At 47.9% G+C, this 21,842-nt stretch overlaps 8 protein-coding genes across 8 annotated transcripts; 4 read left to right on the top strand and 4 right to left on the bottom strand.

The window, feature by feature from the left end:
* The first annotated feature begins 16 nt into the window (after positions 1–16).
* F4807DRAFT_354678 (putative zinc finger in N-recognin-domain-containing protein) lies at positions 17–2,122 on the top strand. Its single transcript, XM_047995499.1, has 2 exons — positions 17–438; positions 493–2,122. Exons 1-2 carry the CDS (start codon positions 268–270, stop codon positions 1,930–1,932), a joined length of 1,611 nt encoding a protein of 536 aa, XP_047848779.1. The 5' UTR covers positions 17–267; the 3' UTR covers positions 1,933–2,122.
* Positions 2,123–4,038, bottom strand: F4807DRAFT_354679 (NAD binding domain of 6-phosphogluconate dehydrogenase-domain-containing protein). The gene has a single exon (XM_047995500.1). It carries the CDS (start codon positions 3,645–3,647, stop codon positions 2,313–2,315), a length of 1,335 nt encoding a protein of 444 aa, XP_047848778.1. The 5' UTR covers positions 3,648–4,038; the 3' UTR covers positions 2,123–2,312.
* Positions 4,039–5,460, top strand: F4807DRAFT_354680 (aldolase). Its single transcript, XM_047995501.1, has one exon. It carries the CDS (start codon positions 4,430–4,432, stop codon positions 5,294–5,296), a length of 867 nt encoding a protein of 288 aa, XP_047848777.1. The 5' UTR covers positions 4,039–4,429; the 3' UTR covers positions 5,297–5,460.
* Positions 5,461–5,624: 164 nt separating this feature from the next.
* On the bottom strand, positions 5,625–7,391 carry F4807DRAFT_454771 (glycerone kinase; the record flags this gene model as incomplete). The annotated part of the gene is made up of 1 exon (XM_048000625.1): positions 5,625–7,391. The coding sequence occupies one exon, from the start codon at positions 7,389–7,391 to the stop codon at positions 5,625–5,627; it is 1,767 nt and encodes a 588-aa protein (XP_047848776.1).
* Positions 7,392–7,826: 435 nt separating this feature from the next.
* F4807DRAFT_354702 (ribose-5-phosphate isomerase B) lies at positions 7,827–8,914 on the top strand. The gene is made up of 2 exons (XM_047995502.1): positions 7,827–8,299; positions 8,394–8,914. The coding sequence occupies exons 1-2, from the start codon at positions 8,261–8,263 to the stop codon at positions 8,823–8,825; spliced, it is 471 nt and encodes a 156-aa protein (XP_047848775.1). The 5' UTR covers positions 7,827–8,260; the 3' UTR covers positions 8,826–8,914.
* Positions 8,915–9,158: 244 nt separating this feature from the next.
* Positions 9,159–10,369, top strand: F4807DRAFT_448129 (Triosephosphate isomerase). The gene has a single exon (XM_047999910.1). The coding sequence runs from the start codon at positions 9,488–9,490 to the stop codon at positions 10,277–10,279; it is 792 nt and encodes a 263-aa protein (XP_047848774.1). The 5' UTR covers positions 9,159–9,487; the 3' UTR covers positions 10,280–10,369.
* A 565-nt stretch (positions 10,370–10,934) lies between these two features.
* F4807DRAFT_454768 (uncharacterized protein) lies at positions 10,935–13,873 on the bottom strand (the record flags this gene model as incomplete). The annotated part of the gene is made up of 3 exons (XM_048000624.1): positions 10,935–11,122; positions 11,180–13,646; positions 13,712–13,873. The coding sequence occupies 3 exons, from the start codon at positions 13,871–13,873 to the stop codon at positions 10,935–10,937; spliced, it is 2,817 nt and encodes a 938-aa protein (XP_047848773.1).
* A 2,394-nt stretch (positions 13,874–16,267) lies between these two features.
* On the bottom strand, positions 16,268–20,408 carry F4807DRAFT_448124 (isoleucyl-tRNA synthetase). Its single transcript, XM_047999909.1, has 4 exons — positions 19,872–20,408; positions 18,538–19,800; positions 18,025–18,459; positions 16,268–17,978 (listed from the first exon to the last, which is right to left on the bottom strand). The coding sequence occupies exons 1-4, from the start codon at positions 20,290–20,292 to the stop codon at positions 16,867–16,869; spliced, it is 3,231 nt and encodes a 1,076-aa protein (XP_047848772.1). The 5' UTR covers positions 20,293–20,408; the 3' UTR covers positions 16,268–16,866.
* Between the last annotated feature and the right edge of the window lie 1,434 nt (positions 20,409–21,842).

Here is a 21,842-nt window from a genome sequence, read left to right as displayed (position 1 = left end):
GTTTATCCGGTTACCACTTCTAAGCCTGCGGGTACCTGCTCACTGGAGTGCTCTTAACAAATCAGTACCTAGATACATATAAAGTGCGAATTGGCGTTTCCCTAAGAAAATATCCACTGTGACATCATATTATTCTTATTCTAATCCCATCGCGCCGCGCTCTTGTCACACATCCATTGAACATTTTCAACTTCCGGGTGGAACATTATTTCAACCAATCTTGACCATTGCCATCTTCTCTCCATTCATCTCGTTCATTGAAAGACGATGGATCCGTCGTCAGACCCAAATATCTCTCACGAGACGGCCGATGCTGGCATCGCGTCGCGACCTCGAACTCAGAGCTTGTCGCAACAGTCCGACAACTCCCAGACTGCCGCCGACTTTATTAGAGATCAGCTGCAGCTAGAAGCCGATGCCCGCGAAGCCCTTCCATACGTAGGTGTGCTCAGTTATATAACTCTGACAATCTGCTAACAGGCGATTAATCAGAGCATCGAAAACTGCACCAAGCCACTTGGATCGTTGCGACAAAATGTTTTCGCCTGTTTAACTTGCAATCCGCCCCCCGCGAATGCTTCCGATCCTTACAATCCTGCTGGGGTGTGTTATTCATGTTCCGTTCAATGCCATGGAGAACACGAATTAGTCGAGATCTTCCAGAAACGCAATTTCACCTGCGACTGTGGAACGACGCGATTCAGTCCCGAACAGAAATGCAGTCTTCGATTAAACCCGGAAACTAACACGAAAGGTGGCGTGCACTCCGAGCAGCCTGATCCCAATAACAAGTATAACCAGAACTTCCGCAACCGATTTTGCTCATGTTCCATCGATTACAAGCCTCATGAACAGAAGGGTACCATGTTCCAGTGCTTAGGTCTTGGCACACACGAAACCGGCGGCTGTGGCGAAGATTGGTATCATCCTGGTTGTCTCGTCGGCCTAGGACCCAGATGGTATGAGAAGCAGGCAGAGCGTGCCTCGAATAAACGTGTCAACGGCGATACCAACGGCAATGGCACATTACCCACTATCTCCGAAGACACGACGCCACAAGATGGCGCAAACGGGCAAGTCAATGGCAATCAAGGAGGTGACGAGGATGGTAATGATGATGACGACGATGATGATGATGCGCCTCTACCAGAAGGATTTCCTGCTGAGGAGGCGTTCGACCATTTCCTCTGCTATAAGTGCGTTGAGGCCCATCCGTGGATTAAGAGATACGCCGGCACACCTGGATTTCTGCCAGCTGTATTCTTCCAAAAGGAGGGAGAGGTGACGGCGCCTAAGAAACGTAAATTAGATGATGACGAGTCAAGCGAGAGTAGCGAACGTAGCAAGCGCATTAAGAATGAGTCCGAGGCGACTACTGAGGTTGAGATTGTTCCACCCGTTCCTGAAACAAACGGCGCCACCTCTCAGGTCAAGGAAGAAGACGAGAAGAAGAAAGAGCAAATCGGACCTACTGAGGAATGCAAGCTAGTATCCTTACCCCCAGCACCAGCCGGTAAATTTTCACTATTTGCTACTTCCGACTTTCGCGACCGCTTCTGTCGATGCGCCTCGTGTTTTCCGGACCTCAAACTCCACCCACAACTCTTGGAGGAGGAGGAAGCGTATGAACCTCCCCTTTCAGAACCTGGATCCGAGGGCGGCTCGACCCATGGTAGCGGCTCGTTGTATGACCGTGGCGAATCTGCGCTGAGAAACGTGGATCGCGTGCGTGCGATAGAGGGTGTGATGGCGTACAATCATCTCAAAGAACGTCTCAAGCCTTTCTTCCAGCAATTTGCTGAGAGCGGCAAAGCTATCGGCGCAGAGGATATTAAGGAGTACTTTGCAAAGCTTAGAGGAGATGAACAAGCTATCAAAGACGCAGGCGAGGCTGCGAGAGAGGATCACAGACAAGAACAGAGCGGCTACTGAATATCTGGATAAGATGGGATGGTATTCCAGGGGGTATTCATTGGTATCTCAATTTCTATTCCAGTGGGCGCTCGTTCAAAGTTAAGGGTCAACTAATATAATAGGTCATCTAGTCGGTAATAATCGGATGTATTCACATGATTTTCCTAGGTGTGCCCATTCTTTAGGTCCCTGAAAATAATAATTGAAGTCCAGTGGTTGTATGATGGTTATATCTATCTTGATTCTTGATAGATTGCGTTTGTGTGGCTGTAAGTGACCCCTGAGCCCCTGGCCCCCCTTCTTTCATTGCACAAATATTTGGCATTCCGAGAGTTTGTGCCTCGACGCAGATTTATCCTGCCACACTCCAGCTAAATACATTTTATATGTGCGTACTTTTATAAACCCCATAGTTTTGCAATAGTAGCTCTCGAGACAGGACCGGTTGCGTCCGAGGCAGATTGTGTTGCAAGTTGTGTCAAGGTGAGTGCTTGGCTACCAAGATATACAGGCGCCTTCAGTCTTTGGGCTTCTTCAACGGCCTCTTGCAGCTGTTGTGCGATTTCCTTGAAGCCTTCACCGTCGTCCGTCGGTAGTGGTTGTCCGCGGCGTAGTCTGATAATGTCTGGGCCGACTACCTGGAATATCGTGCTTCCTCCAGCCGCACTCGTGCAAAGCTCAAACACCTGGTCCAGATCTAAGTTGCATCGGTCCGCGAAAGCAATAGTTTCTGCGGCAGAGCAGAGGTAGATGCCTTTAAACAAAGCTTTGACAAGCTTTAACTTTGCCTCGTCAGTTTCAGCGAACCCCTTGACCGGGCCTACCTTTCCTTTCCCCTCCGTGTACAGTCTGATTAGGCTACTGTCGTCGTCGGGCCCATATCCGCGGCCGAGACCAGAAAAGAACACTTGCTCCGCGGTACTCGACATGGGAGTAGGAAACCCGGAACGCCTCGCCTCGGAGGTAATGATACTCGTGTCTTTCAGAATGATAGTCAAGGCGCTGGCAACAGGCTTAAACTCGGGATCGAGCATTCTCGGGAGCCTGTTCTCCAACATCCACGCCCACGCATCCGACTTCAGAACCTCCCGGCTCGCCAAGTGAGGGTCAAGGCCAAGGTGAGTGGCGAAGCCCAAGCCTTCGCTCGCGGCAAGGATATGGTTGGCAGCGAGAACCTGGTGACACATTTTCATGTTGCTCCCGGCGCCAACGCCGCCATTGACAATGTACAGCTTGTTAGGGTCAGACATCTCCTGCAAGAGAAAGCGGCCTTTCTCAAAAGCGTCATCCGAGCCCCCAGCCATGATGGATAACGTGCCGTCGGCCGCTCTCGCAGCGCCTCCCGAGACCGGAGAGTCGATCAGTCTGATATCGCCCCGTCCCAGCTCGGAGAGTTGCCGGCCTAAACCCTGGACGTAAGCGCACGGCACAGTCGAGCAAAGCAACAGCGCAGCCCCTTTGGGTAATGCCGGGAGCGCCGGATTCTCGCCGTCGATAAGGACAGCCTGAGCCTGTTGAGCTGTTGCCACCATGCATACGCAATAGTCCTTGCCTCTCACGGCTTCCACCGGCGTCGTCGCAATGTTGCCTCCCGCCGCCTGAAACCTCTCTAACGTCGGTTTCCACACATCAAATCCAGTGACTTTGTACCCGCGCTTCACCAGATTTGTGGCCATACCGAAGCCCATAGCTCCTAGGCCGATGAATGATATTTCTGGCTTTGTTTCCGCCATCTTGACCAAAGACCAGTTTTTATTTCCAAGTTTATGTTGACCTCTTGTTGTGGTTTGAGGTGGTCTCTGTTTAGGGCCGTTTAGGAAAGACGCTTAGTATTAGGAGTTCGTCCACGATGTTGATTCAGAATGGTCAAGTTAGGTTACCCCTTAAAATGATGATATTTTTTACTTTTCTTTCCTTTTCTTTTTTTAGAGTCTGCCGTCTTCCACCCAACCGGTAATTCAAGAAGAGCGAGTAAGTAACCATAACTGTCCGCAGCGGCTGAAGTCAGTCCACTCGCTGTATGTCCACTTTGCCGGACATGGGGGCGGGGAGAGTCACTTCAGGCATTTTTACTTGCTATGACACACCTTGCGTCGGTAGATAAACCGAGATCGCTCGGTTGATAGTCATACCGACCATCTATGTTGTCTCCATAGTCTCCATTATCCCCTGGATCATTGTCCTCGGTAGGTATGCATCACCAGTAATAATGAGCCAAAAAGAGAGCTACCCCACGTTCTTCTCCACTATTGGTATAAACGATTCCTAGATGGTAACGGGTAAGGTGTATTCTTTCCTGTCATCCGCCTTCGTTGGGATCCAGCTACTTGGATACATAGAGAAAGGGCAGAGTGCATGTAGTAGTCGAGTATAATATCATTTCAACTCATGCACTTATTAACCTACTGTTCGCTCAATCATCGACTGCTAGCCATCTCTCTATTATTCTCTACGTTGTCGTCCGGGAGTTACGTAGTAAGGTGCTTGAGCAAAGGACCACTTGCGATATTCCAAAATGTCTCGACCGGATCTATCCGAGAATCGCTCGATGGCGATCTTAAATAAGGCGCGCGAGGGCGGCTATGCTGTGCCGGGCATGTGTTGCTATAACATCGAATCGATAATCGCTACAGTTCGCGCGGCAGAGGCGGCCAAGTCTCCGGCCATGGTCCTACTCTTCCCCTGGGCCATAGAATACGCCGGCGCATCTCTCGTGCGCGCGGCTGCCGATGCGGCGCACACGGCCAAAGTCCCCGTCAGTTTACATCTAGATCACGCCCAGACGCCAGAACTCGTTCGTCGCGCCGCAGATATCGAAGGCGCATTCGATAGCATAATGTGCGATATGAGCCATTACGAAAAGGAAGAAAACTTGGCACTCACCCGTGAGCTGGTCGCGTACTGCCACGAGCGGGGGATCGCCACGGAGGCCGAGCCGGGCCGGATCGAAGGTGGCGAAGATGGCGTAGCTGAGACTGCCGACCTAGAAGCGATCCTCACCACGCCAGAACAAGCCGAGGAATTCGTCGCGACCGGTATTGAGATGCTAGCGCCGGCCTTTGGCAACGTGCATGGAGAATACGGGCCGCGAGGCATACAGTTAGAGTATGGTCGTTTGCAATCAATCAATAAGGCGGTTGGCGACAGAGTGCGCCTTGTCTTACACGGCGCCGACCCCTTCACCGAAGAAATCTTCAAAAATTGTATAGAAGCTGGCGTCTCCAAAGTCAACATCAACAAGGGTATGAACAAGCATTATGCCGCCGTGCAGGAAGAGATGCGCGGCAAGCCTCTCACGAGCGTCATCGAGGCGGGTACGGACAGGATGCAGGCCGCTATAGAGCAGTATATGCGTTGGCTCGGTAGCGCTGGTAAGGCGTAAGGGAGGTAAGGAGGTAAGGAGGTAAGGAGGTAAGGGATGTTGTGGGATGTCTCCCGTTTAAAAGAAATAAGCGAGTCTTACAGTACTATCTAAAAAGGGGGTAGTCCGATCCATAAACAGAAGCTGACCGCCGTCCCAACCTCTCCACGTGCGTACTTCATCAGTTTGCTCAAGTACATATATGTCTCGATAACATGTGCTTCCATCGCCATTTGAACTAGATTATGTACAAAGATACAAACATCCCAGATTCACGATGCCCGCTAGCCACTTTTTCATACCGATGACTACTAATATATACGGAAACTCATACCTAGCACATGAATAATTATATACCTGACTGCAAGCCTTTTATAGCCACCATGGCGCCCCAAGCACCGGGGTCAGGAGGTAAAGCCTTGCTGCTATCAGCACCAATGTAAGTGGCCCTGCCGAGTCTCGGCTTCAACGTCTTTGTAAGTTCAGCTCCTTTGATTGCTGCTTCGAGACCATCCGCAAACTCTCCCGAACGAAGGCCCTCTGCGAATGGGATCAACGTGTCCATCACGGTCCGGTCACCAACCTTAGCTGGTGTGTATCTTGTTAAATTGTCCAAGGCTTTCTGGACGGCCTTAGCCCATAGTTTGGGAAGCCCCTCGCTTTTGGCAATCGCAATGTTCTCTTCGAGAGCGTTACGCATCGAGACGAAGAAGATGCCCAGGATGCCACCTAGCGTGCCTCCCATCTTGCCCTCGACAATTTCCTCGAGCTCTTGAAGGACAGCGATTATGGAACCTTGAACGGCGAGTTTCTTCGAGTCCAACGCGGCGATAAGACAGCTGGCGCCCGTCTTAAGCGTCTCGCCACAATCTCCGTCGCCCATGATCGTGTCCCACTTGGTCAAGTCAGGCTCCGCGGCAATTAGCTGTTCGCACGCGCCACGCAGCATCTTTTCTAGGGAAACGGGATCAATTTTGAGATCCTTGGCTTCCTCGATCACCTTTTTAGGTTCCGGAGGTGGTTGTACGAATTGCTCCTGTCGAGGGCGTCGTACAGATTGAGAGCCCGTGAGAGATTCCCAACAAGTGTTGGTCCTGGCGTCGAAGAAGGACTTGATCTCCTCGACCGAATATGAGCAGTTCGCAGCCGCAGCTGTTGCGTTGACGATCGATACCGAAAATGCCGGCGCGTTAAGAGATGTTTCTAGGAACCCGTTACTTATACGCACCGGTTCGAGCTTCCACTGCGCCGCTAGCTGCTCGAGGAGCTCGTCCACCAACGCACCCATTTCAAGATGCGACACGCCTCCAAAATTGCTGACAAGGAGTATGGCCTCATCACCGGCCTTGAATTTCACATAACCCCGTTCGGGGTCCGTCTCATCCAGGAGGTAAGTTAACAACTGCTTGACGAGGTCCTGTACCGACGGCACGGGAGACAACTTCTTGTAACCAGGCTCGTTGTGAGGGCCAGTCCCGATTTCCACCTCATCGCTTCCTAGAGTAGCATGTTCTGTCCGGCCCGGGACATGACAGTGATCGAGCGTGGCTGCAATGGAGACGATCTGCTGTGAGAATGCGACGCCAAGGTCATACACCTGATCAAGAGAGCCACCGGCGCCTGCAGCACCTCCCAGAATCTTGAGGACCCCGAGTTCTCCAGCTAGACCGCGGCGGCCGACCAGGCTGCCTTTTCTCCCGACGGACACGTCGTCTCCACAGATGATCATCCTGCACTTGTGACCCTTCGCGATGGCTTTCTCGTTGGCCAACCCAAAGTGCAGACAGTCGCCGGTATAGTTGGTGACAACTAGGATGGTTCCTTTATCCGAAGGTACTCTGTCGATGGCAGAAACTATCTGCTTTGTGCTGGGAGAAGCAAAGACGTCGCCAGCCACCGAGGCGGCAAGCAAATTTTCGCCGACATATCCGCACCAGGCAGGTTCATGACCAGAACCTCCTCCGCTGATTATCGACACGTTGGACTTGTTATAAGCTGTATCGAATACCACTCGGTTGGCCTCGTCCAGACTGAGTAAAGGATTGTAAGAGATGATGCCTCTAATCGCCTTGGTAACGAGCCCGTCCGAAGACTGGAAGAGGTGGCGTTTCGACATTTCCGAGGTCTTGGGATGCTATGACGCAGGAGTGGAGGGATTCGAGAGGACTGAGGGGGGCTTTGTTGTACAATTTCTATGGTAAAACTTTTGGAGAAGAGCTGGGGCTTTCTATCACGGAGAACAAAGGCAGGTTATCAAAAGGCGCCCTAGATAGCTCTGGTTCCATTACGTGAAAGATCAAGTTTACGGAAACTAAGGGGTTGCCGTAAGAGGCAACACCAATGACCTTTTGGGACTCTTTGGCCCCGACAACGTATCTCTTCAGTTCACGAGACTCGCATTGATATACCGGTAAGGTCGGTGTATACGCTCTATGGCTGAAATTACTTGGCACCGAGGCCCGTAAGCTCGTAAATGGTCATTCTATTTAGGCTTCCAGGCCCATTTCCCCACGGTGCTATTGAGGTTTAGCGGTACAGTTGACAGAATCATGGTCCGCATGATTACCGAAGGAGGGGTGAAAGGTGTATTACGAATAGCGATGCCGGGAGAAGAATGCGAACCATAGGGGTAAATTCAGATATTTGCCATCGGCTTGCCTAATCCGGTAATCCGAGAGGATATAGCATAGGAGTATATCCCCCCCACTTCAGACAAACAAACGGGCTTGTTAGCTCAAGTTTTGAAAGGCGAGGAGGCATCCTGAGCCCAATGTACCTAGCAATAAGAACCGGCAACGTCGAATAGTCGGTTCTGATAATCTCCTTTCACTCTTTAAGGATTGCCGAGTTACCAGAGCCTGAAACTACGCCACACCACAGGAGTCTAGAGTCCAGAATCCAGAGTCCAGTGTTGAGACTTTCTTTTTCTCATCACAACTCGCCCCACTACCTGATACTCAAGTCAGTCAATTATTCAGTCATATAATGGCCGAGCCCAAGTGGAAGATAGCCCTAGGTTCCGATGTAAGTTTACCCCGTCTTCTTCCTGTCGTTAATCTCTATCTCCGTGTACTATTCATGGAGTCTCGCCAATGATACTAATCGCAATCATGAACAGGATGCGGGCGTGAATTACAAAGCCAAAATCAAGGAGGACTTCGAGAAAGACCCTCGAGTCGAATCCGTAGTAGACGTTGGTAGTCTCTCGGCAGATGATAAAACGGCATATCCGCACCGAGCTGCGGCGGCGGCACAGCTAGTTGCCGACGGCAAAGTCGACAGAGCGTTGCTCATCTGCGGAACCGGCCTTGGGGTCGCCATCTCGGCCAACAAGATCAAAGGTGTCCGAGCAGTTACAGCTCACGACAGCTTCTCGGTAGAGCGGGCGGTCTTGAGTAACAACGCCCAAGTCCTCTGTATGGGTGAGAGAGTAATCGGCTTAGAACTCGCACGCAGACTAGCAAAGGAATGGCTCGGATACGTCTTTGACGAAAAGAGCGCGAGCGCGGCTAAAGTAGAGGCTATCACTCATCTCGAAAAAGCCTTATAGGAATGATTATTATTTGGATTGAAGCGACAATAGGCAGCGTTGGAAGATGCAAACCCGCGCAAAAGAGGGAAAGATGAAGATTGAAGTTAAAAAAGTTCAACGTTAGAAGATTACTATCTTGGCAGCCCGTACCTAGGTAGAACACTAGTAGATACCTAGCGGATAGCGCCTGCTCAAGTCACCTCTGAAAAAGAATTGTCCAGGTGCTACCCACCGATGACACTATTCTCAATTGAGGATTTGATAAGGGGTAATAACATGCATAAGTCGCATATAGACATTCATATGCTCTTAGTATAAATCTTACTATGAAATTATTTGCATACCCCTGATATCCACATCCTTGGTTAGGTGGCTTCCACGCAAGACATTTATTAATACTACACATACATACAACTACGTACATACGTTGAAGCGAGCTCGCTAATCTCATCAACGATGTCGAATGACATGATTAACTGCATGACGCTATAGACAAATCTCGGGTTTCCGCATCTTCTTAAGCTATCCCACTTTTTACTCACGTCTATATCTACGTCTAGGTATTTATATTTATATTTATTGGGATATTTAGTCCTAATCATCCAGCCCCAACATATTACATACATATCACTACCCCCTTACTTCCCAAAAGGGGTTCCCGATTCACCTCCGCACCAGCCATGACTTCACATCCTTCGCCCCCTCGACGTCGTATCGTCGGCGTCTCCACCAAAATGTACTTCTCTGCGGCGCGGACCAAGCAATACGTCCACGAGCTCTTACAAATCATTTCTTCATCGTCACCTTCGCCGGGTCTCCTAGACCAAGTTGACGTCTTCGTCATCCCGGATCACGTCACGCTAACGTCGGTCGTCTCACAATTAGAAGGCACCGGGATTCTCACCGGCGCCCAGGATGCCTTTTACGAGGACGCCGGCGCTTACACGGGCGAAGTCTCACCCGCCGTCCTCGCCGAGGTTGGCTGCCGCATCGTCGAGCTCGGCCACGCCGAGCGCAGGCGTATCTTCCGGGAGACGGACCTCGACACGGCGAGGAAGGCTGCCGCGGCTGCTCGGCACGGCATGATCCCGCTGGTCTGTATTGGCGAACGAACGAAAGGGGAAGGCGAGGAAACCACGATAGTAGCTGTCGACGAGTGTAAGCAGCAAGTTGAAGCAGTTCTAGCAAGTCTGCCCGACGAGGCCGAGGTTGTCCTAGCCTATGAGCCCGTCTGGGCTATAGGTGCTGCCGAGCCGGCCGATGCTCAGCATGTAGTCGCCGTGACTCGCGAGATCAGGGCACTCGAGTGTGTGCGGCAGCGGAAGGGAACTACGAGAATCTTGTACGGCGGCAGTGCTGGTCCTGGACTATTCGAGAAGCTCAAAGACGGTGTGGATGGGTTATTCCTAGGTAGATTTGCCCACGACCCGGCTCAGTTCTACAGGACCATCACAGAAGTTGCTGCTGCTTGATGATAGTAATAATCAATTCCCTCGATAGGTTTTTCTTTCTATAAGATATCCTGATATATGAACGCTTGTGCTCCACATGCAAATAATATAAATTGCTTGTAAACTTCAATTCTATACGAGTTTTCTTCGTCTATATATGGCTTCGAATCTTAGCAGGCGCTTCCAATGTCTCGAACAGAAAAAGAGAGAAAAAGGAGAAAAATAGACTGGTGGGTATCGCGTGCTGGGTCAATTAGCGACTATCAAATGGTAAATGACCCATGGTATCTTGTATCATGTCATGAGACGAGGTGGGATATATTCCGGCGCCATGAAATATACAAATGAAAGTTGGGGACATAGTCTTGTCCCCTGAACGAGCCACTCCCCGCCTGTCCATTTTGTAGATTTAGACAGCTGTAGTTGTTCTCCTCGTAAGTCTCCGCTAGCACCACACAGTTAAATCGCCAAGATTTTCCTCTCCGGGTGACGATAACTGTCGCTTAGAGCTTCCTACAAGGCTTCTCTTCTTCTTTTTGCCATCACGCAACTCCGAAAAGTTGCCCTGTCCATCGTCGTTTCTTCGTCGCGCGTTCAACCGTGAATTTCTCGACAGAAAACACCAGACTCGCCTAGGGTGAAGGTAAGGCGGTGGTAATTCTCGTTCAGTTTATCCTTAATTAAGTACCCATTCGCTACCTCTCTTGACAAATTTATCGAGCAGCATTGCCAAGTCAGCTAACACAAAGCGGCAAATATAAAAGCCAAAGAACTCGGCCGCGTGCCTAGTGCACAACTCAAGCCCAACCTGGGTTTTATCAGCGTGGCGCAGGCCAGGGTCGTCGACTTGGCGTGCAATTTGATCTACAACAATTAGGACTTATTCCGTGACGAGATTGAGAGGCCATCTAGGACACTTACCGACCGTTTGCGCAGCATCGAACAATCGCGCAAGGCTCGCCATATAGTTCCCATACGGTCCATCAAAGTTAACCGACGTGACATCCCTCTTCGCGGGCTTGCTGCTTGGGTGGGCGCTCATCGGTAGACTCGGAATGGAACTCACTGAGCCAATGATATCCCTCTCGTTCACGCCGGGGCCGCCGCTTCCGCCGCTATTGCTCTTCGCCCCGTATGCGCTCGTCATGTTGGCCGCAGAGCCCTTGTTCCTTAGTCTTCGCCAACTAAACGCGCCTCCTTTTCCGCTGACACTAGCACTTCGTGGGACTGGCGGCGCAGCCTCTGCGTCTCTCTCATCACGGAAGGCACTCATACCCTGAGTGCCAACCTCGTGACCAAGCTTTCGCGCGAGCGTTACTTGGACCATCTCTAGAATATTTTCAAAGCTTTGCATTTCCTCCAGGACCGCATCCGCATCGTTGCTGTCCACCCTCGCTAGCTTGAGAAGCGCTGCGGTTAAAAGATCGCACTGCGAAATCTTATCCTCGAGGGCACGTAGTTTTACGCCCTTAACTTTCCAGGCATCCCGAGGAATGAAAAGTCGGTTGCTGATATATCCTCCACGTGGGTGAGCCAGAGTCTGGTAAAGAGCACGCATCAGCCAGAAAGGCCGAAGCATGGCATCGGACGGACACGGTTCGAGGGGTATTGGAACATCCGGACTATGGTGGAGATGGTGATGGTGGTAGAGCTGATTCGGCGAATGGGTAGTAGGGGAATGAAAATCAGAGTCGAATAGGTGCAAACCACCAATACCACCAGTCATCCTCTCATGAAAAGCGGCGGCAAGTGGCGTAGGGAGTGCAGGAATTGTGGGCTGGCGAGACATAGAAGTGTTTGAAATTTGGTGGCTCAAAGGAGTGTTGGGCGAAAGGTCAGAATCATCAAGGTGTGAGACAGAAAACTGGCGGGTTTTTAGGGACTTTAAACTAGAAGACGAGAAATTCTTGCGTATGCCAGGTCGCGAAGAAGTTGGTGAGTCGGTTCGGAGCTCATCAGATTCTTGAGCTCCCGCCTGGATAGTTGGCGGACTCGGAGGAGCCAGGGCATCTGCTGGGCTAATACCTCTGACGGGTGACGATGGCGCACGCATGGAAAAAGGGCCTGGTCGTGTTGATGTCGCCGACAGTGCTTGCCTCTGTTGAGCGATATAACCTCCGGAGGTCTTTGCTTGCAGCACCGAGGTGGCGATGGATGGCGCGAGTACGTTTGGTGGCTGCCCGAGCTTGGAGGTCTCGATCTTGAGCTGCTTATGGTTCTGACCGGAGAGGCGACGATTGCGCACCCCGGATGTGGGAGAAACCTGCTGAGATGGTGGTGAAGGTAGGGACGGCGGTGATGTCTTGGGGGGGAATCCTGGCGGCGGCATCTCAGTGACCGTCGACAATACCGTCGTGGCTGTTGGGGGATTTGAGCCAACCGAACTATGCCAGGTCCGCGAGGTTATGCCGCTAGAGTCGGACTCCCTAGGAATTTTAGATTGTGATTGCTGGGACCGCTGGTTGAAGGTGAAATCTTCCATCACGGATCTCCGAGCCATCTCGTCCAAGATACGCTCTTCCTCCTCATCTGAATCGTTGGCGTCGAAGAAGTCCCCACCAAACGTCTGGGTTTTCTGATCTATCGACATCTGCCTCTGACGTTCTCGTTCCCGTGCTAGCTCTACTGCCGCCTCACGCTCGGTTTGGCGGACCCTTTCCTTGGCAATCTCTACTTTGCGCATCGCGTTGACCACCACATCATCGCTGCTGTCGAGGTTATCGTCGTCATAGGCGGTCTCGTAGGAGTCCATAGGTTCATAGCCGTCGTCGTATGCGGCTTCAACCGCAGCATCTAAGGCGGCGTCGAACTCGGCCTCCGTGTTGCCGCTAGTGTGGCGGATATGTTTCCTCCTAACTCCAATCGAAGAGTTCCTCGAATGTACCGAGGATGAAGCCGAGCCGCCGGACTCATCGATCGGATCCAGCCATGATGCCGATTCGTGACTAAGGTTGCGCCTATGGCTCTTCGCGCCATTTTCTACAGCCGACCGCTCAGATGGCCAGGAGAAGTCCTGCCGCACAACGGGCTCGGGAGGAGTAGGTGGTTTCGCCGGGGAGAGTGGTCGTCGGGGTGATAATGGAGCAGGCACAAAGCCGGCATCCTGTGGATGAGGCAGGCTGAGAGAAGGACCTTCGAAATTCCGGCGCATCTGTGGTCTCGAAAAGGACGACTGGAGTAGCCGCTGGTCTTGGCCAGAATTTGGCGAGTCCCTCCCTACTCTCCCAGCCGCTGTTATTTCCGCACTTCCTTCGCCGCCGGCCAATTCGATCTGGACTCCATGGTATTCATCGACGCTCTCCGGTCTCGCCGGCAGAGCTTTGTCATTTTGCGCGTATGCAGGCACTAACCCATCCAGCTCGTCTATTCGGCTTGTGTATGTGAGTCGCTACAATAAAAAAGGCGTTAGACCCGTGGACATGACTATCCACCCAATATTACTGATTAACTTACAATAGCTTCCAACTTTCTCCTGTCCTCCTCGCCACTTGTCCTAGAGAGGACTTGTTGTAATAGGTCGCAGGCCTCTGAGTAAGATTCCCTGGCAGCGACGTAATTTTGAGCATTATCCAGCTGAACCGCGGCGTTCGCTTTCGCCAAAGCTTTAGACAGCATAGCTTTCTGCGACGGTTTATTAGCGCGGTCTCTTGCCCGGGTCGACTCGGCACTGCCTCTCGCCGCGGAAGAGCGACTCCTCGCATTACGATTCCTGTCCGGCATAGTGTCGCGGGTGACGAAAGCTGGTGGCAATAGTGTGGGATTTCCTCTAGCAGCTGTATTCAGGCGGTCGAGGTCATCCCCGAAGCGATCCTGGGGCTCGGCGGGGTTGGCGCGGCTCATCAAACGCGAAGGGGAGTCTGGAGGAATGGCAGACTCGGGATCCGTGTCGAGGGGAGGAAGCGAGATTATAGGGGGGAGATTCGGCGGCGCGGCGGAAGAGGCAGACAAGGGCGGTGATGAAGGCCGGCGATTTCTCGGTGAAGCACTCGTATCGTTAGAGGGCCGTCGCTTAGTTAACTTTGGTGGAGGAGATTGCAGTTCCTGGCGTCGTTCCGGCTCCTGTTCCGGCTCTTGTTGCCGCTGTTGTTGCTGGATATGCTGGAAATGAGGATGAAAATAATCGCGATTAGAATTAGAAGCCCGGCTAGAAGCAGTGGATGCAGACCAGCGATTGAGATTTCGAAAACCGTCGCTAGCGGCGCCAGCGCTACTAGATCGCGAGTTGCGGCGCAAGTGGTGTCTTGGGGAGGTGGTCAACGGATTATCGAGGGCATTGACGGGTGATATCAATTTCGTGTTGGCGTTGCGAGGCGGCGGGAAGAGCGACGATGTTCTTGGCGGAGGGAGATTGGGAGAAATGGGGTTTTGATAAGTAAGGGGATAGTGAAGACCCAGATTGGAATTGGGACTCGGACTTGAATTTGGATTTGGATTTAGATTTAGATTTGGATTTTGATGGGGCTTGTCTCCAGCTGGTGGATAACGATTCGGATGGAAATGGAGACGAGATTGGCTTTGACTAGCGGCGCTTTGAGTTAACGCGGCCGCAGTCGCGGTCGTACCTGCCTGAGCCGTCGATTCGATTTTCGGGCCGTATCCAGCCAGCCGGACACTATCAGAAGTACCAATTCCAATTCCAATTCCACTCGTAGCACTTGAAATCTTTCTTCTATTATTTAACGTTCCATTTTCTTTTCCATTCCCAGCTCCGCCAATATCATCATCAATATCACCCCCAATTCCCTTCCAACCACGATTATAATGAAAATTGTTGCTGCTGAAACTACTTTTGATAATGTTCGAGGTTGATATACTTGGTGTGTTATATAAATTCGACGATGTTAGTAGTGACGATTGTGGTGGTGGTGGCTGCTGCTGCTGCTGCTGATAATGATGATGTTGATGTTGTTGTTGTTGTTGTAACTGTTTTTGGCGTTGATAATGTTGCGATGAAACAGGAAGTAGTGGTGGTGATGGCGAAGGCGATTGGAGTTGTGATGTTGGTATCGACGGCTGTGGTGGCATCATGCCTTTTCCCTTGCTACCCTCCACCAATTAGGTAGTGCAACAGCAAGAACCACGGGAACCCAAGAGCCCTATCGCAAAGCGGAAACGGGGGCGTCCTGTGCTAGGACTCTCGCCGAAAAGAGGTGTCGCACTGATGATCCCGCTGTAAGATAGGTAATATGCGTCCGTAATGTAATGTGAATAGAGTCAATGCAATTAGACGCTGTGGCCCTATGCTTTGGGTCGTTACTCTTTTAAGCCAACCCTTCAAGGTTCATGTTTTCTTTCTTATTACGGTTCTCATCGATGTCTTCTCCTTCCAGAATAACTGATTGATTATCGTTGTTATGAGTGCATTTAGCATCTCGACAAATTTCGTACAATAAAGGAAAGATTGGTAGTTAAATCTGTTCAGTATCCATTTCACCATGCAAGAAATCCAGGAACCTGTTACTCCTTTTTTTTTCCCCTTCCTCGCTTCAACATTTCCCTTGCTGGTAGGTAGCTAATAAGATTCTCTTAAAGACTACACGTACATACATTAGTAGGTGCACTAATTACAGATGTACCCCTTCCATTTCCAGTTGCACGAGCTAGTGCAACTTAGCTTCAGGGGCGTGCAGGTAAGATCCTACCAATCAAGGCCTTAGGCTCATGATCCTTGTTCGCTAGCATATGTACGTAATCTATGCTGTACACTCATATAAGATGTCTTGCGGGCATCTTCAAGCGAGAACCTGAAATTGGATTATCTCGTTGCTTCAAGTATTTATTCATGTGGGAATTCCAAGGCCTTGGAATCGCTAGTACTCTCAAATCGTACCTATGTATAGAAGCTTTAAAGAAAACTTTGCGTTCATATAACGTTTCAGTATTCAATTTAGCTATGCGTTAAAAACTACTATTTGAAGACAAATACTTTCAAACATAATTCGTTTCAAGCTTCGTCACCTCCCAAGTATTTGATAGCTTCCGAGAGTACACTATGATCCATACAATGAACAGATCAGAATTCTTTGGAATTTATCTAAAAGTTTATCCACGTATTTATCTAGCCTTTACACACAGTTTCAAAATGTGTGATGAGGATGCGGACATCGACATAGTAGACAATGAGGTATTCAGCTTTTACAGTGTCAAGATCAGATGACTTCGCGGATTCACTAAGAAGATCACAATAGGGCAAGGGGGAGCCAATTATAAGCCTCAGTAGGCATTTTGCGGATAGAATCTCACTTAGGCCCTAACCAATATTATATACTCCAGTACAGAAACTACTTTCCAAATATACTTGAGCACGTAGCGTTGGCGCACATAAGGAAGTAATGGAGAGCTAACTCAGCCAGGAGGAATTTGTTCGAAATCTAGTAATTCAACTAGCTATGAGCTACCTGCACGATGGCAAGGACGCTCTACCCGCGAGGCGTCTAACGCGAGGACTGGGATCATACACGTTGACCTTCCTGGCAACATAATTTGTTGCAACCGGACTCGCACGTATCATAACGACTCGCCTACTAGCTTTTCAACCACGCTTGGCTTTTGTTTGACGTAGTCGCGCCTTAGGACTCTATAATCTGTCGCGTAGATAGATGGCCTCATCAAACACGACACAACCTCAGTGATAACGTCAGATTACTGATGACGTGTTCCTCCTGCAGTATGACGGTTTCTGCTACCCCTTCAGTTGGCGAAAAGGGTTCTAGTGGACCACGTACGGTATTCTCGAACTGGGTTTTTCGAGAGGATACTAATGTCTCGAATTGTATGTCATCGGGATTAGAAACGACGCTGTACTGCATACGGACGTCATCGGTTGGAACTAGCCCGGCCGTCTTGCGCATCTTCTGCACACGCGTCATCACATCACGGGCGATTCCATCGTCGATAAGTTCCGGATGCGATGCTGTATCCAAGAGGATGATCATGTCGTCTGAAAAGGCTGGTTCGTACTGGACCCCCTCATCCTTCACGATGTTCGGGTTGTCCTTAGCTACGACTCGCACAATGCTAAGGTCATTACCCTCGAGCTCGATCCCCTGGATGGTTATTCTCTTGTCTTTCAAGTAATGTCTAAGCTGTTCTTGTGTAAGGTCCGGTAAAGCTTTACGGACGACTTGAGCATCTCGCTTCAACTTCTTGCCTAAAATCGGCCAATCTACTCGGGCCTCGAGGTGAATGCCGTAACGCTCCTCGTCATTCGTTAGGACTATGTCCCTGACGTTGAGTTCCTCTTTAACGTACGTCTGTAGTTCTTCGATATCGCTGAGCTGCTGCGCGTCGGCAATGACAACCAGGGTGAGCAGAGGCGTCTTCAATGGAATGGTCTTGCGCTCCCTAGCTGTTCTTGCAAGCTGGATCACCTTCTGCATGGCAGAGACTTTCCTTTGGATTACCTCGTCGAAGAGCGATTCTTGTGCGGTCGGGAATGCGAGAAAATGCACGCTCTTGGTATCGGAGAACCCCGAGAGTGCTTCGCCGAGGTATGGGCGTAGAAGACGGTAGATATGCTCCGTAATGAATGGGGTGAAGGGTGCTAAGGCCCGTACTAGCGTAAATAACACTTGACATAGCGTGTCCAGAGCCGCTTTAGTATCCTTAACTTCAAGACCAGCAGCGCCCTTAAGTCTCTTGCGATTGAAACGAATATACCAATTCGTCAGGTTATCAATAACCTGAAGTAGACGAGGCACGACAGTGTATAGCCGGTAACCTATGAAGTTAGCTGGGAATATAAACCGGATGGGCTATGAACTCACCCGCCATCTCCTGGTCGATGAACTGCAGCATGCTCTGGCAGTCTGCAAGAATCCACCGATCCATGACGTTCGTCGTCTCCGGGAACTGGGCAACAAAATCCTCTCCAGTCATCTTCTTGAACAGGACCGTCTGCTCGTAGAAGAAACGATAACTGTTCCATAAGGGCAAAAGTACCTTGGCAATTATCTCCTTGACTCCTGACTCCTTGAACCGTAAAGGTTCACCGCGGACAACCGGGGAGTTGATGAGATAAAGCCGGAGTGCATCAGATCCATACTGATCGATGACGTTTTTAGGATCAGGGTAGTTCTTCAGGCTTTTGGACATCTTCTTGCCATCTTCAGCTAACACCAAGCCATTGACGATAACTGCCTTGAACGGCGAAACGCCGAAAAGCTTATTTCCTAGAACGCTTAATGTGTAAAACCAACCACCTAAATTCAGTCAGAGAAAATTATACCTTAGGCTCGCATCTAGAACTAGAGGATCCAGGATGTGAGGGCGCTGCTTACGAGTTTGGTCAAGTCCCTCGGCAATGAAATCCGCAGGGAAATTTCCATCTTGAAAGCCATCCGAATTTTCAAAGGGATAATGGTTAGACGCGTAAGGCATGCTTCCAGATTCAAACCAGCAATCGAAGACTTCGTCGACGCGACGAAGTTGTCCCTTCCCCTTTTTGGAGGGGATGGTGATCCCGTCGATCTTGTCTCGATGAATATCGTCTAGAGTGCCGGTATAACCGCTCAATTCTTTAAGCTCGGCAATACTTCCCACGCAAACAACTTCCTCGTAATCCTCGCTAACCCACAGTGGAAGTGGTGTGCCCCAATATCGATTTCGAGCAATATTCCAGTCGTGTGCATTGGCGACCCAGTTTGCAAACCGCTTCTCCTTTACAAAGGAAGGGACCCAGGTAGTCGACTCGAGGTTGGAGAGCATGTCCGGTATGGAGTTAGTAACCCGGATAAACCAAGAAGAAACAGCCTTTCGGATGAGTTGTGTATCGGACCGCCAGCAGAACTTGTCCACGTGGGATACTTGCGTGGCAAGCAAGAGACGGCCGGTTTCCTTGAGATCCTTTACGATCGCCTTGTCCGCGGTCTTAACATGTTGCCCAGCATAATCAGTCACCTCCGCAGTAAAAAGACCCTTATCATCCACGGGGCACGGGGGCAAGCGCTTGGGGTGTATGAAACCAGCAGCGACCGCTGCATCGTAATCCTCCTGACCAAACGCGGGAGCTTGGTGTACGAGGCCAGTACCTTCGTCTGCTTCAACATAGTCGGCACCTATGACTTGGAAACAGTCGGCAAACTGGTCGGCAAAATAGTGGAACAAGGGCTCATATTTCCAGCCAATCATCTCCTTTCCCTTGAGCTTTCCCAAGATCTTGTACTTCGCCTTCTTCTTGTCCTTGTAGAGCATAGAAAGCCCACTTTCTAAGAGGATATATTGCTTGCTTGAAGCCTCGTCAAGAATCTCGACATACTCAAACTCGGGGTGGACGGCAATGAGGAGGTTAGACGGCAGAGTCCAGGGCGTCGTCGTGTAAATGATCAGGGAAGAAGCCCTGCCTTTAACTGGGAAAGCTACTAAGAGTGCCGGATCTTGAGTCGTCTTCTCGTTTTGCTTGGATTCCATATGGCTTAAGGGAGTGCAGAGGGCGGTCGAAAAGGGCATGATCTGGTAGGCGCGGTAGACCTGGTCCTTGTCGAAAAGCTGCTTAAAGACCCACCAGCAAGATTCCATGAACTTGACATCCATGGATTTATAGTCTTGATCTCAGGATATTAGTCGATGCTATTCCAACATCAAAACCAACGCAATGAACAATTGCCAATCTCACCGTTGTCGAAATCTATCCATCGACCCAGACGCTCAATTGTCTGTCGCCACTCTGCCGCATATCTCATGACGATTGCTCGACATTCCGCATTGTATTTCTCGATACCCATCTTCAAGACGGCATCACGGCCAGAGACACCCAATGTCTTGTCGATCTCGTATTCGATGGGTAGACCGTGAGTATCCCAACCAAACCGTCGAACAACATGATAGCCCTTCATGGACCAGTACCGAGGTATGATGTCCTTGATTGTGGAGGTAAGGAGATGGCCATAATGCGGGAGGCCAGTCGCGAACGGGGGACCATCGTAGAAGGTGAAGCGCTGACGTCCTTCGGTGAGTCTGAGTTGGGTTTGAAAGGCATCAACCTCACGCCAGAAGCGCACAATCTCTTCCTCTGCCTGCGGAAAGTTAATACTCATCTTGACGAACTGTGGCTAGCGCGAAAGGCAGAAATCTATGGAATAGAATTTGAAGTCAATGGATTGTGAAGAGACGGAGACTAAAAAATTAATACCCCGCCAAAAATGCGAATGAGTCAAAAGTAAAGCGGTCCGGTCAAGCTTTGCGAACGCGGGGCAATTGAGCTACCCGTGCTCCGCTCCACTTTTAATGAATCCGCTTGGGCTCACCTGTTAAAACTGGTGTTCTTTACGAAGGTTCCGGCTAAAAATTTAAACCATAAGCCACATCCTTTTATTTAATGCGAAATAAAATAATTAAAATATTAACATTATATTAATTTTTATCTTAACAAGTTTAAATTAAAGTTTCGTTTTTAATTATATTTTTTTAATTATATTTATTTTTAATTAATTATATTATAAAAATTATTAAAAATATTAAAAATTAATTTTTAATTTAAAATTTATTAATGGTTTTTTTTAAAATTATACTTTTATTTTAAATATACGTTTAAATAATTTAAATAAATTTTTATTAATTTAATTAACGCGTTTTAATTATTATGAAAATTTAAATATATTATAATTTAAATATACGGATTTTATTTTTAATATAAAATATAATAAATAAAATTAATACGTTTAAATTACGATATATTTAAACTTTTTTAATAATTAAAAAACGTGTTAATAAATATTTAATTAAATTTATAATTTAAATAATTTTTTAAATAAATAATTATTTTTATATTAATATTAATTATTAATTTATTTTTAATTACGTTAATATTAATTTTAATTTAAATTTTAATTTTATTAAATAAACTTTAATAAATAAATTTTAATAAAACTTTTATATAATAACTTTTTAAAATATTAAATATATAAATAATTTTAAACGTAAAATTATTAAAATTTTATTAAATTATTTAATTTTAAATTTATATAACCGTTAATTATAATATTATCGTTTTAAAATAAACGGGTATAATTTTTATAATTTTATAATTTTAAATTTTTAACCTTCGAAAATTTAAATATTTTAAACTTAAATTTAAATAATATTTTAAATAATTAAAAAAATTTAAATTATTTATTATTAATTTTAAATTATATTTTTTAAAACACATTATACGTGGTTATAATATAATATATATTTAAATTTTAAAAATAATTTTAATTTATAATTTTAATTAAAGTTTTTATATTATTAAGCTTTAAATTAAATTTTAAAAAACGTTACGCTCGCTTTATAAATATAATAACACGAATTAAATAAACCACGTTACCCGTAATTAAATATAATTAATTTTTTAAAACTTAATTTAAATTAATTAAAATAAATTAATTTTAAATTAAACTTAAATTTAATAATAATTTAATTATTATATTATAAAAAAATTATTATAATTTAAATAATAAAATTAATAAAAAAAACGTTATATAATATAAATTTTTTTAATTTTAATTTATTTAATTTATTTAATTTATTTAATTTATTTAATTTATTTAATTTATTTAATTTATTTAATTTATTTAATTTATTTAATTTATTTAATTTATTTAAT

Source organism: Annulohypoxylon truncatum (genome assembly GCF_022578515.1).
Source record: "Annulohypoxylon truncatum strain CBS 140777 unplaced genomic scaffold F4807scaffold_61, whole genome shotgun sequence".
Taxonomy (NCBI): Eukaryota; Fungi; Ascomycota; class Sordariomycetes; order Xylariales; family Hypoxylaceae; genus Annulohypoxylon; species Annulohypoxylon truncatum.
Note: the sequence above shows the minus strand (reverse complement) of the source record. Positions and strands in the feature narration are given on the sequence as shown.

What these genes read in the sequence shown, in the direction of transcription:
- F4807DRAFT_354702 (XM_047995502.1), top strand. Translation starts at nt 8,261, where the DNA reads ATGGCCGAGCCCAAGTGGAAGATAGCCCTAGGTTCCGAT. An exon ending in AGATAGCCCTAGGTTCCGAT is followed by an intron (nt 8,300 to 8,393) that starts GTAAGTTTACCC and finishes AATCATGAACAG; the next exon opens with GATGCGGGCGTGAATTACAA.
- F4807DRAFT_354680 (XM_047995501.1), top strand. Translation starts at nt 4,430, where the DNA reads ATGTCTCGACCGGATCTATCCGAGAATCGCTCGATGGCGATCTTAAAT.
- F4807DRAFT_354679 (XM_047995500.1), bottom strand. Translation starts at nt 3,647, where the DNA reads ATGGCGGAAACAAAGCCAGAAATATCATTCATCGGCCTAGGAGCTATG.
- F4807DRAFT_354678 (XM_047995499.1), top strand. Translation starts at nt 268, where the DNA reads ATGGATCCGTCGTCAGACCCAAATATCTCTCACGAGACGGCCGATGCT. An exon ending in CCCGCGAAGCCCTTCCATAC is followed by an intron (nt 439 to 492) that starts GTAGGTGTGCTC and finishes GCGATTAATCAG; the next exon opens with AGCATCGAAAACTGCACCAA.
- F4807DRAFT_448129 (XM_047999910.1), top strand. Translation starts at nt 9,488, where the DNA reads ATGACTTCACATCCTTCGCCCCCTCGACGTCGTATCGTCGGCGTCTCC.
- F4807DRAFT_448124 (XM_047999909.1), bottom strand. Translation starts at nt 20,292, where the DNA reads ATGAGTATTAACTTTCCGCAGGCAGAGGAAGAGATTGTGCGCTTCTGG. An exon ending in ATGGATAGATTTCGACAACG is followed by an intron (nt 19,801 to 19,871) that starts GTGAGATTGGCA and finishes CCTGAGATCAAG; the next exon opens with ACTATAAATCCATGGATGTC. An exon ending in CATCGACCAGGAGATGGCGG is followed by an intron (nt 17,979 to 18,024) that starts GTGAGTTCATAG and finishes CTAACTTCATAG; the next exon opens with GTTACCGGCTATACACTGTC.